This window comes from Daphnia pulicaria, chromosome 8 (assembly GCF_021234035.1).
Source record: "Daphnia pulicaria isolate SC F1-1A chromosome 8, SC_F0-13Bv2, whole genome shotgun sequence".
In the NCBI taxonomy this organism is placed as follows: Eukaryota; Metazoa; Arthropoda; class Branchiopoda; order Diplostraca; family Daphniidae; genus Daphnia; species Daphnia pulicaria.
In genome coordinates, this window is record NC_060920.1 from 12,701,957 (window position 1) to 12,714,666 (window position 12,710).

The following is a 12,710-nucleotide window of genomic DNA, read 5'->3' on the forward strand; positions in this document are numbered from 1 at the left end:
GGTCAACGTAATAACGTCATTTTCTTTTTCTTCTTCTTCTTCTCCTACTTAAAGTGATGGCGCTTCTTCCAATTTCCTCCAGACCACCTGTAAGTTTAAATAGGGAATGAAATGAACTCGTTTAACCAGTTTCTTTTTCGTCTTTGACTCTAATTGACACGTATAGAAAATCCTTACGTTGCACATGGCGTGGACGAGAGCCCGTTCACCGTCTCCAAGGGCTTCTCCATCAGTAGCCTGCTGGCCAAGGCGGTCGACCTCTTCGTCGGCCAACTCTGAATCGGGAGTGACCAATCCGCTTCTCTGACGGGACGAGCTGCGACTAACCGACGGTAGGACCCCCAAACTGGATGGTTCTAGAAATTCTCTGACCTGCTTGATTGACAACACATTGGAGTTACTACAAGTGGCACAAAATGCAAAACAAAAATAATTAGACCTGTAAAACACGAAGCGCACGAGTGACGGCTTCGGGACGGGAATGGACCAGTTGATCGTCTTCTTGTTGAATCTCGTCCGAACGGATGCCAAGCTCAACGGCCCGTTGATTGTGAACAGCGTTGTAAGGCGGAGGGTGGGGTGGGCGCAATCTTTGCTGCTGCTGTTGCTGAGGTTGACGGATTACGTTGTTCGACTGCCCACTTCGTTCCTCCTCCATTTGAAGTATGCGAAGCTCCAGTTGGCGAGTGTATTGCAGCAATTGCTCGGCCAATACCGAACGATGTTGAGAGTGATCCTAATTAAGAAAGAAAAATGTGGTTAAGCAACTTCTTCATTGAAAAATTAGGTGGATTGGTGGTCAAATTTACATCAAGTAATCGATCTTGGCTGCTGGTACGGATAACCCGCTGGTGGACCATGCCCGAAAGAGTCTGAGGACGATTGACCGATAAATGCGATCGGGATGGATGCATGCTGAGATTGGTTGGTTCATCCGCGTTGGTGCTGCTGCTGCTACCGTCGCCATCATCACGGACGGGTTGCTGTTGCTGATTAAGACCGGCCATGTTCAATTCGGTTGGGGGTGGCGACGGAGTGGCTCCGCAAGAGACACAAGGAGCTTGTTGGATTTCGCTCCTTTCTTCATCCAAATAAAGGCAAAGCTCTTTCAGTTCTCCATTATCCCTCGTCAATTCTTGCTGTCGACTTTCGAGTTGCTTAAGCTTATTCTGATAAGACGCGACTTCTTGGCGCATTACGGACGCCGTGTAACGACCGAAACGTTGCCACTCTCTGGCAAGCTTCCGTCCTTTCTGGCGATCATCATCCAAGAAACAGCAAAGATCTCTGAGCTCTTGATTATCTTCTTGAAGCCTTTGATATGATGATTTTAGACCTAATAAAAAGACAAGAATCAAATAAAAATATTATGACCTAGTGGGGCATGAATGATGTCTTTACCTTTGATCTCTGTTGCTTGAGTTGCAATTCGATTCTGAGCCTCCAGTAAACGTCTGGCTAAGACTGGGACAGAGAGCATCATCAGTTCCTCCTCAGTCATGTGGGTAGATGTTTCTTCATCCCCATCATCTTTTGTTGCAACAGGTCTGAGATTGATCTGAGAAATTTGTTGATTGAAGGCAGGCAAGCTTTGATAACTTGATGGTCCTGGATTTGGTATCAGCACTTGTTGTTGTTGTTGACCTGCAGGAGCTGGTCTTATTTGGTTTGTTGGGATATTTCGGCGAATTTCCCCTAGTGGAATGTATGGTTTTCTCTGTTGTTCTAATGAAGTAACAGGTACTCCAGGAATTCCACCAGGTGCAACTGCTGGCTTGGTGTCAGTTCTGCTGCTACCAAACTTATTCATAGTTGAATTTGGCATATGTGAGTAGCTTGCTCGAGTCGTTGTGCCTGGGTAAGGCGGAGGTTCAGAAAAAGGTCGAGGGATGTTGTTGTTCATTGTGAACTTGGAGTCACTTTTAACGAAAGATTCAATAGGTTTCAGCGCCATTAGCACCTTTATTTAAAAACTGTTAGTACCGTTAAAACACACATATTCACTCACAAGTATTAGGTCTTCAACGCACATTTAGAGAAATGAATGAAAACACAGAGACACTACTCTTAAATACAATCGATAGCAGTCACCCAAGCTTTAGACGCCAGGTTTACACAGGTAGACATTTCATTCCTCAATTCTATAACCTCGATTTTTAACTCGGCATTTCCGCATTACTTCGCCAGTTCTCCGCTAGGGAGCGAGTGTGGAATTTCTTCCTTCGACTTTTAACCTAATTAAACATTTATTCAATTTTCTATTCATTCCCCTGTTTTGTTTCTTTAAATTGGAAAAACTAAATATCACGTAGATAAATAAATTAAAATTTTGTACTATTTCATTATTTGAAGCCATAGAAAAAAGAACAATAATTTTAAAGTAATCGATCAAATTCATTATCGATATGTGTTGTCGTCTGCTTTTTTTCTGAAACACATTGGGAAAAAAGCCTGTGTTTGGCGTTGAATTTGCTTTTGAATATTTGTGTAAAAAATCCCAATTTTCTCCAAAAAACCATTAGAATATTCGCTTAACAAAACCAGTTAACCACTAGACAGTTGTAAATCATCAGTTCAACATGCTGCTTACTAGAGTTCTGTTTGCTAAAAAAGCTAAAGCCAAGTAAGAAACAATAGCATGAATAAGTAAAACTCAATTTTTAAAAAATATAATTTTTTTATTCTGTTTGTAGGGACGTCTTGGTCATGTTAGAAAGCATTGTTTCAGGACATAGGGTTAACCTGATTCGACCAAGATTAGATGATAAATTGGAAATTATACGTTTTGACCCTTGGAGTAAGTTCTTCAAAAATAATTTGTTACTGTAGCTACTACATTTTAACTCTAAATTTTGGGTTTCAGTTAGGACCATGTGCATATATAAGGAGAAAAAGAAAGTTCGTAGTATGTAGAGATTGTTGAATAATTGTAGAATAAAGTTGTTTCCAACAGTTGTAATGCATTGAATTTTAATCCACAGAAAACTTTTTCACACACTTTGACTTGAAATTTTAATGCCTTCCTCTTCCACGCCACTGCGGCTTCTGATCTTGATTCCACGAGTTTCCTCCTTGATTCCAACCACCTTGGACTCGGCCGCCTCCTCTTTGACCTCCGCCTCCACCTCCACCACCGCGATATCCACCTCTTCCACCTCCATCCGGTTTACGTTTCTGCCATCCGGGCATTTCGGGTGGTGGACGTCGGTTTTCAGTTGCACGACCACCTCGATCAGGAACCTTTCATAACGATAATTTCATTTAATTAATAGGGAAACTGATGTGGCGCAATCAAGTTAAGGCCTACCTCGCCAATGAGCATTCGTTGAAGCGGAGTCTTCGTCTTCTCTCTAACGGAGGCGCTACTTGTTTTCTCCTCATAAGCAACATCCTCTCTGGTAATAAAGATGTTTCAATAAGCATTAAGATAGATTCTAGTTTTCCAGCGAGACAGATAAACATATTTACTACCTAGCGGATAGCAAGCGACTGATATTCACATTGGGCTCTGCCAGCATGCTAGATCTCAAGGGTTGGAAAATTGCCGATACTTCATCCATTTTACTTTTAACATTCGGAGACCACTAAATACCAAAGAACGTCTCGTCTTAAAATGAGTAGGTTTTCACAATTTTTACTTGGTTCTTACCGTGAACGATAGGACTGTCACATCAAGCCGGGTTAGTAACATTTCTCGTCTCAGTTTATAGTCCTTGTTCAGTTCTCCCAAAAGTTGGTGAAGCTGACTCCATTGTTGCTCTGTCAGTGATGTTTTCAGTAGAGGAGATCCTGGATAGTCTTTTGGGGCTGTTGATAAAATTTCTCGAATCTTGACGCCCATTTTATTGAAAAGTTGCTTGGCAGAAATATCAGAAGGTGGTTTGCTAAAGCCCAAAGTCATTAATGCAGATTTTAGTTTTTCAGCTGTTGGGGTTTCCTAAATTGCAGAAATATATGAGTCACAGCATTTAAAGGACAAACTTGTTTAAATATTTACAGATTTTAGGGAACATTTTTCCAGTTGATTTTCAAGATTATTCATCATTGCAGCTTGGCATTCAGAAATGAGAAAGTTTAACAGTTTAAAACGGTTTTCTCTAAGTGTAAGTCTGTTACAAGGGGGTCCATCCATCAAAACGCTATAAGGACAATCTGTGCATATGAAATGTTACACATTTTTTCAATTGAAAGAGTCCCTTTTTAAAAAGATATCTTACAGAGTTCTCGTAAAAGTCCAGCCAATTCCATACAAAACATCTCTCCCTCTTCTGGCTTTTCAATGGCATTAACCATATCTTCAAGTTGGCAAAGTGATCCTAGTTTGAGTGACAAAAAATTCACAACTTTACTCAGATCTACTATGTACCCAGGGTCATTCCTTTCAAGCAGGCGTGCCATTTGAACAACATCATTAATCGGCCCCGTGTATCTACAAGTCAGTTCAACATATTAGGTAATAATGGCAGAATGTTATCATTTTATTCATCAATTAAGTACCCTAAGTTCTGAAGACTAGTACAAATGGTATCACTTTCCATGTTTAAATTCAATTTCAATTTTAATTCGAACTTTTATTTGACGATAGCCCGACGTGCACGAGCTACGAAGAGTTGTAGAGTGCACAGCAGTCAGCAGACGTCTGTGCTTTGATTTACTTTTCGAAATATGGACAAGTAGGCCTACAACAACGCCAGTATTTCAAATTCGCAACAGCTGCAACAAATTAGGAATAAATGTTTTGACTACACGTTTCAGAATTATCCGTTTATTGAGAAAGTTAGATAAAAACTGAATACAATTGGAAATGGAACTTTTAATAGGTTTATTTCACCATGAACTTGCACTTACAGTCTTACATAATCGCTTGATATCTTGAATGTGTGGATTTTCTAACGCAGATTAAAATTTGTTGTCATAGCCTTGATCTAAAATTTGGAATGGAATTCGTGATAGATTAGTTTTCTTGGAAAACAGTTGTTGTTGCATTCGACAAAAAAAAAAGAACCAAACGGCGCTGTTTTACGTTTCTTCAGTTGGATTCCACTTTTTACCAAAAGATGGGGTTTACTATTTCGAATTAAGATTTAACAAACTGGAAAAAAAAATCATTTATTTTTAGTTTAATAAATAAAAATAAGTTTAAAATTATTTAATTCTTTTATTTTTATTTTTAACAAGTTGTTTCGAACCTGATTGGGTTTGGGTGTTGCATCCGGTAGCCTCTTCTTCCTTCAAAAAAAAAAAAAAAAAAAAAAATTCATGAAGAGTTACCTTTAGTGGCCGTTACGAAGCGCTGGTGTGCAAAGCAACGCCATTTGCAAAAGAGAAAGAGATAGAGGGCGCTCGATGGTCTCCGTTAGCTGTTTTCGGGGCCTTGTTGATATGTCAACACGTAATTCCAATCGCCCAGTAAAAGAGTTAAAAAGTTGCTTAATATCACGCAATTAGTGAGCATTGATTCATTATTAATTGTTTGCATGGTGAAACTGTGCGGGATTCGTGTAAAAACCGTTGGTGACTCACAAGATTCGTAGTGTTTTCGAGTGGGAAAGTTTCAGTTTGCCGTGCGAGACACCCGCCATCACTGTGTACAGAAAAGTGTATATACGCCGAGTGTGTGTGTGTCGTGTTGTGTCGTCTGGCTCGTGAAAAAAAAACGCCATGGCAGCACACAAAAACAATTTAAAAGCTGGGTCCTAGTGAAACTTATAAAATATATTCAATCTCTTGACTGCGTAGAACAAGAAACAAAGCCTAAAGAACAAGTTTAGACTTCCCACATTGGACTGTTTTGAGAAAAGGTAATTTTCTTGAGCATTTTTACTCGCTCACAAAATTTCAGTCTTGTGGCATCCAATTAAACAACAAATCGTTTACAAGTCTTGACAGTATTTTTAACTCAAACAATGTGTTTTAAAGAAGCCTTCATATAATTACATAACATACACATTTCTTTCTCACAGTTAATTCATATCTCTATTATCTTTCAGGTGATCATCGCTTGTGCAGGAACTCTTCAACGACAAATACCAAAGAGTGTTTTCAAGTGAATTTGGCAGTGTTTGTGTGTGAACCAGCAAAAACTGAAAAAAGACAAGAAAGAAAGAACGGGTTTTTTTTTCGGAGAAAAGAAAAGCCGCGCATCACCTCATTTGACCCCGCCTCCAACAGTATTGAAAAGGTTAAAAGAGGTCATCGAGTGACCTCTGCTGAATGGCGATGGAAAGTTCCGTTATGGTCCAGCCTAAGCGACCCGACTGGCACAAGCATGAACAAATGCAAATCCACCACAGTAAAAGTATGCCTTTTTCTCATTTGAAACGAATCACTTAAAAAATGAATCAAGTTGGTCGCCAGGAATTTTTCCCCGAACGGGAAAAAGAATAATGAATTGATTCATTTGGGGTGAGCTTTTCGTGTGTGTTTGACATGGTCGTCATGCAAAGTCAGGGAGTAGGAGAGAAGAAATCACGTGAAAATTCCGGTCGCTTCTATTTATTCCCTGACGGCAGGATTCTCCTCCTTGTTGTTGTTTTTGTTGTTTTTTGCAGTCGGGGCATTTTTTCTTCTTCTTCATTTTGTTTCTCCCCTACCCAATTCCTACTCTTTGGTTGAGTGGACCGGAAGTCTCGTACCACCACCACAGACAAGACACAGGCGCTGGTACTACTCCCGAAAATGGATCGAGAGGCCAGAGTATGTGGAATGCCAGACATTTTCTCTTTCGTCTGGCTTTGCAAGCAACGGCGGGATGACTACGGCTGGGCGGGTGGGGAAGATAAATAAATGGAATCATTATTCTGTTCCATTTCTAAAAAAAGAACCTCGATGTTCAGGAGAGAGAGAGAAAAAAAAAGGAATGCCGTGTCAAAATTTGTGTGTCTGGTTCATTAAGTCGTTTCAATGACGGTCACTGGCTGGCTGACTCAAGTGCGTCACGTCGTGACGTCATTTCCGGTTCAGACGGGGCTAGAGACTGCGTCATCAATCGGAGGTGTTGCGACGGCGGTACTCCCCCCCCGCCAATTTCACCATCGACACATGTTCAACGAATTGTTTATCTTTTGGAACAGATTCAACTTTTTTTTTTTCTTCTTCCAGCGACGAATCGACGAAAATTGTGTGATTCATCATTGATCTTTACACGCCAAATACCGAAACGGCCTCGTTGCTGCTCGGCGCGCATGCGTTTTTCGTTTCCGTCTCAGCCCTGGGATGCCTGGCCACAACTAGAGTGTGTGTGTGTGTTGTCCATCCCTGGGTGTTGTTTCCCGGCGGGTCGTTGATCGACAGACGGGGCTCGTATATATGGCCTCTTCTCTCTTTCTCTCTCTTTGCCGTCTAGCCATTTTCTCCTCTTTCTCTTGCCCTTCTTCTTCTTTTCTTCGTGCTGGCCGCCGCCACCGCCGCCGTCACGCTGCTTCCCCTCCTTGTTCACGTCTCTTGCACCAACTTTTCATCAGACTCTCTCTTTCACTGTCTCTTTTCTCCCTCCTGGCGCTCACGGCGGCTAAGAGTACTCGGCCGTCGGATGGGGAAATCGGGGCGGAGTCAGACGCCAAGTGAACTGAAAATAGGGACCGTTTTCGTGCCATCTGGCGGCGGAACAAGCCGTTCCCTGAACGACGCCGATACACACGCACGCACACACATACGAGAGGGGTCGGTTGGAGATTCCGAACAAATTCCGACGGGGACCGATCATTCCGTTATTTGACAAAATTGTATTTATTTATAAATATGTGTACACACACACTCTCGACACGACAAACAAGAGATAAACATGGGCTCGTTACCATGCGGAGGAGAACAAGAAGCGACGGTCGAAAATAGTTTTCACGAAAAATACCTAAACATAAATTTTTGCCTTATAACTTTTGTGTGTGTGGCGCATTTTTCATCATTTCTTTCTTCTTCTTCTTCTTTCGTTTCTTTCTTTCACTCCCGGTTGGTGACTGTCCTTTCCGAAACGGAACCAGCCGGCGAGTGTATAGTCCTCTCGTCTTCATCTTCGTCGTCGTCATCCGGTCGTCCGAGTGGCAACAGCGGCGTCGTTAGCAGCGGCGGCGGCAACAACAGCAGCAGTGCTAACAACAGCACAGCCGTCTATGGCCGGCTGGTGCCCGAAGAACAGCTGGCAGCCCTTGGACGAGGATTGTCCGTCATCAATCCTAATGCCGCAATCAATTCCTCCTCCTTAGGTAAATAAATCATCTGACTCTAGTACTCAATTCTGACTCCATTTTAACGTTGTTCTGTATTTGTTATTTTTGCAGGGAGTTCCTCTCTCTCTTTCGGTGGTGGAGCTGGATCTGCCTCGACGTCAGCCGCCGGCTCTTCCTCCGACTTGCAGACGATGCAGTCGCGAATACCTCGTCAGTTTAGAGACCCTGCCTCGGCTCCGCTGCGAAAACTTTCCGTAGACCTCATCAAAACCTACAAACACATCAACGAAGTGAGAAAATAATAGTCATACATTTCGTCGGTCTATTTTGTAACTAATTCTCTATTGCTATTTCCGCCAGGTTTATTATGCCAAGAAAAAGAGAAGGGCGCAACAGCAAGCCCCAGGCGAAGATTCCGGTCAGCAGCACAACAAGAAGGAGCGCAAGGTGTACAACGATGGCTATGATGACGACAACCACGACTATATCGTCCGGCATGGCGAACGCTTTCTCGATCGTTACGAAATCGATTCACTCATTGGCAAGGGCTCGTTCGGTCAAGTGGTCAAGGCCTACGATCACGAGGAGCAGTGTCATGTGGCCGTCAAAATCATCAAAAACAAGAAACCTTTTCTCAATCAGGCCCAGATCGAGGTCAAATTGCTCGAGATGATGAACAAGGCTGATGCTGAGAACAAATATTATATCGGTAAAATTGCATTTCAGCCCTTTTCAACCTGCCCACCGACTCTGTGGGTGGTCGGGAGGAAAAGAAACAAACAAAATTTAATTGCCGTTTTGTTTCTTTTCTTTTCCTTTAATTTCCTCTATTGATTATTTTATTTTTTCTTTCTTTCTTTCTTTACAGTGCGGTTAAAGCGCCACTTTATGTGGCGCAACCACCTGTGCTTGGTGTTTGAGCTGCTGTCGTACAATCTGTACGATCTGCTGCGCAACACCAACTTTCGCGGCGTCTCGCTCAATCTGACTCGCAAGTTTGCCCAGCAGTTGTGCACCGCCCTGCTTTTCCTCTCCACGCCTGAACTGAGTATTATACACTGCGACCTCAAGCCAGAGAACATCCTCTTGTGTAATCCCAAGAGGTCGGCAATCAAAATTGTCGATTTTGGCAGCTCCTGCCAGCTCGGCCAACGGGTAAGTGTGGCGCCCACTTCAGACGACGACCAAACAAAGTTGCATAAAACTTGTTTTTGGGGGTTTTTGACTGGCGTCTTCTCAGTATTTTGCGGTGGGCGAGTATTTCATCGTCGTTTCTTTTTTGTTTTTTTAACGGTTACAGATATACCAGTACATCCAGTCACGGTTTTACCGATCACCAGAAGTGCTCCTAGGCATCCCCTACGATTTGGCAATTGACATATGGTCATTGGGGTGTATCCTGGTGGAAATGCACACGGGAGAGCCGCTATTTTCAGGCGCCAACGAGGTGGACCAGATGAACAAGATTGTCGAGGTACTGGGCATGCCACCGCGGGCCATGCTCGACTCGGCTCACAAGACCAAAAAATACTTTGACAAACTGCCCGATGGCTCCTACGTCCTCAAGAAATCCAAAGAGGGCAAAAAGTATAAAGCGCCGGGCCATCGCCGCCTTCACGACATCGTCGGTAAATATCCAATTTCAAATGTTCAAAACGTACCGGAAACCCTTTTAATATTTATCGATTTTCTCCCTGTTTTGATCAGGTGTGGAATCAGGTGGTCCTGGGGGTAGAAGATCGGGTGAAATCGGACACTTTGTATCGGATTACCTCAAATTCAAGGATTTGATATTGCGGATGCTGGATTACGACCCCAAGACGCGTATCACACCTTACTATGCTCTTCAGCACAATTTCTTCAAGCGGACGGCCGATGAGGGCACCAATACGCACAATAATTCGGCCTCTACCAGTCCAGCCAGCATGGCGGATCATTCCAGTCAGGCGGTGATGGCGGCGGCAGCAGCGGCGGCGGCTGCCGCAGAAAGTAGAGCGCGGTCGGATCCGAGTCACGGTGGTCCCGTCAATTATTCGGCCATCGTGTCGGGCTCGTCGACAGCCTCGACAGCAGTCCAGTCTTCTGCTATGGAGTGCGAAAGTCCCAGAGGTCTACCTCCTTATCTGCACCAGCAGCAACAGCAGGGCTCACGGCCGCATCCTCACCACCTGCCCACTTACTCCAACTCTTCGTCGTCCTCATCAGCGGCGGCGGCCGCCGGAAGGAGATACGCGTCTCATCTGGATGCAAGTGGTGGTGGTGGTGTAGGACTTCAAGTGCTGAATAGCGGCAATCCAAGTGTCTTTGCGTCCGGATCTTCGGCGTTCATCGGATCAAGCTCGGCTTTCTCGGTGGGTAGCAACAACGCGGCCACGTACAGCAACCTGAGCGGTGGAGGAAGTGGAGTGAACTATATCGGTGGGCCTTCGGCAGCTTTGTCGGCGACGACATCATCGCTAGACTGCACGCAGAGCGGCAGCCTCAACTTGCCCCTATATCAGACCCCCTACAGTTTAGTTCATCCGCCCGGACCCAGCGGTCTGTCCACCAACTCGTCTGGTTACTTCAACGCCTCATCCTCCTCCAATTCCATCTACCCCTTCCCTTCCAGTCACGGGAGTAGCAATATCAATAGTAGCAGTAGCGCGTTTAGCAGTATGAATGGTCCAACAGCTTCGTCATCCTCTTCCGCTAATCAGCTCATCTACGCCAACGAAATGCCGTCGGCGACAGGATCGGCCGTGGGTGGCGGAGCCATCAAGAATTCTCGGTCGGGCCCTCCACAGGCGACGTCGGCCAGCGGTAGCAGCGACAGGTCCGACAGTCCCATGCAAGTGGGCGTTTGCGTCCAGCAAAGTCCCGTAGCAAGCCACTGACAGATTGTTTTATTTTAACACATTTTGAATTTTGTTTTTCTTCTTCTTTTACGACGCTGTTCTCTTTTGTAGACACACACACACAGGCAGAGTAGAGAAAGAAAGTGAGCGAGTGAAAGCAAAAGTCGTGTGAAAATAATAATGAACCACACAACAACCCCCCCTTCCCTTCTTATCCATCCGGAATGAAAACCTTGATGGATTTTGTTTTGCTCAACCTTAGTACTACTGTATTTTTCATGACCGCGAAATGTTTTTTCTCTCTTTTTTATATTAGCGAAAATAATTATGCCACACGACTCCTTACGTCCCCCCCCCCACCCCCCACCAATCGAATTATCTGCAATGTTTTATTCCCGAATTTTTTAAAAAGAGAATCCCGAATCAATCACCCGAATTTTTTTGTGTTTAAAGCAAAAGAAAAAATGAATACCAACCTGAAATGATTTTCTAAAAAATATTAATTATTAGCTGGTTTGACGCGGAAAGAGTTCCTATCCATCGTCGTCTCCCCCTCTACAAACTGCCTCATTTTGATTTTAAGTAGCATCAAAAGCCGATCCTTCTTAATATAATTTCTCCTCCGCAACTACTACATCAACTTCACTCTCCTCCGAATCTGTCTTTTTAAAATTAGATCCGCAAATAAAAAAGCGACCAAAATGAACAAAAAAGAGAAACATGTAAAAATAGAATTGAAAACAACCAAAACCCCCAAGCATAGTTTTAAGACATGAGTATAAAAAATGGAAAAATAATGCGATCGATGATTTCCCCCGTACTAAATAAATGTATTTGCATACGCTGAGAATAAGGAATCAGACAGGGAACCTGTGCGTGTCTTTAATTCTTTTTGTTTATTTTGTTGTGTTCCTTTTTCCTGGTGGCTCGAGAGAGAGAGATGCGTGTGTGTTTTTAATTTATTCAACTCTTCTCGTGTGTGTAGACAAATATTTTCTCTCGTCTGTTTGTTTTCTTCCCATCTTTTATAGACAAGAGAATTCTTCATCGACGGTAAAAATAACGATACAATTTGTTGGATTGTTTGTTGTTTTTTAAGGATAAATATCCCCCCCAAAAATAAGAAAAATATTGAAATTTGTGCGTGTCGTCGTCTTGTGTGTGTCCTCCGATCGATTGCAAATCCTTGACGTGTTTTTCCCCTCTCTTGTCTCCTCTCCCAAATCGTATCTGATGGTTTGTCTTGCATTGACGATAATTTTAACAATTTCCTTTTATTTAATTTTTGGTTTTTTAATTCTTTTTTTTTCCTCTCTTGCCAATATTGAGTGCGTGTGACATTGCGTTCGTTTGTTCCTCCCTCCCCCATCTATTTGAAACTCCTCATTTGACCAGGAGGTTATTAATGAGAGAGGAATATCTTGTGAGATCGATCATAATTTTTTTTTTAGTGATGAAACGATGTGTACATATAAATGAAGAGAAAGGGGATAGAACACCATTGAAAAAATCGTGTCTTTCTCGAGAATGTGGATATACATGCACGAAAATATAAAGAATGAACGAATGGGTTAAAAGAAAAAAACATTCACTTGTCCTGTTAATCAGAAATTCCGGCAATAGACACTCGATCAATAAAAAACACGTTATTTGGCAGGATTCCTTTTTTCTCAATTATAGTAGATCCGTCAATAATTTTTGTTTGTAA

The 12,710-nt window shown here is 43.0% G+C and overlaps 2 protein-coding genes across 2 annotated transcripts; one reads left to right on the plus strand and one right to left on the minus strand.

Annotated features, from left to right (window-relative positions):
* Positions 1-30: 30 nt before the first annotated feature.
* On the minus strand, positions 31-4,670 carry LOC124311547. The gene is made up of 12 exons (XM_046776080.1): positions 4,498-4,670; positions 4,218-4,429; positions 3,998-4,152; positions 3,650-3,937; positions 3,472-3,584; positions 3,308-3,395; positions 3,084-3,240; positions 1,402-1,854; positions 810-1,336; positions 440-736; positions 178-372; positions 31-87 (listed from the first exon to the last, which is right to left on the minus strand). The coding sequence occupies exons 1-12, from the start codon at positions 4,536-4,538 to the stop codon at positions 49-51; spliced, it is 2,565 nt and encodes an 854-aa protein (XP_046632036.1). The 5' UTR covers positions 4,539-4,670; the 3' UTR covers positions 31-48.
* Positions 4,671-5,315: 645 nt separating this feature from the next.
* Positions 5,316-11,731, plus strand: LOC124310927 (dual specificity tyrosine-phosphorylation-regulated kinase 1B-like). Its single transcript, XM_046775087.1, has 8 exons — positions 5,316-5,801; positions 5,991-6,298; positions 7,980-8,201; positions 8,277-8,455; positions 8,526-8,874; positions 9,034-9,320; positions 9,466-9,793; positions 9,873-11,731. Exons 2-8 carry the CDS (start codon positions 6,214-6,216, stop codon positions 11,039-11,041), a joined length of 2,619 nt encoding a protein of 872 aa, XP_046631043.1. The 5' UTR covers positions 5,316-5,801; positions 5,991-6,213; the 3' UTR covers positions 11,042-11,731.
* Positions 11,732-12,710: the final 979 nt, after the last annotated feature.

Coding starts and splice junctions, on each gene's coding strand:
- LOC124310927 (XM_046775087.1), top strand. CDS start 6,214: ATGGCGATGGAAAGTTCCGTTATGGTCCAGCCTAAGCGACCCGACTGG. Junction 8,875..9,033: donor TGAGAACAAATATTATATCG/GTAAAATTGCAT, acceptor CTTTCTTTACAG/TGCGGTTAAAGCGCCACTTT. Junction 9,794..9,872: donor CCGCCTTCACGACATCGTCG/GTAAATATCCAA, acceptor TGTTTTGATCAG/GTGTGGAATCAGGTGGTCCT.
- LOC124311547 (XM_046776080.1), bottom strand. CDS start 4,538: ATGGAAAGTGATACCATTTGTACTAGTCTTCAGAACTTAGG. Junction 4,153..4,217: donor TGGACTTTTACGAGAACTCT/GTAAGATATCTT, acceptor TCATATGCACAG/ATTGTCCTTATAGCGTTTTG. Junction 3,938..3,997: donor AAAAATGTTCCCTAAAATCT/GTAAATATTTAA, acceptor TCTGCAATTTAG/GAAACCCCAACAGCTGAAAA.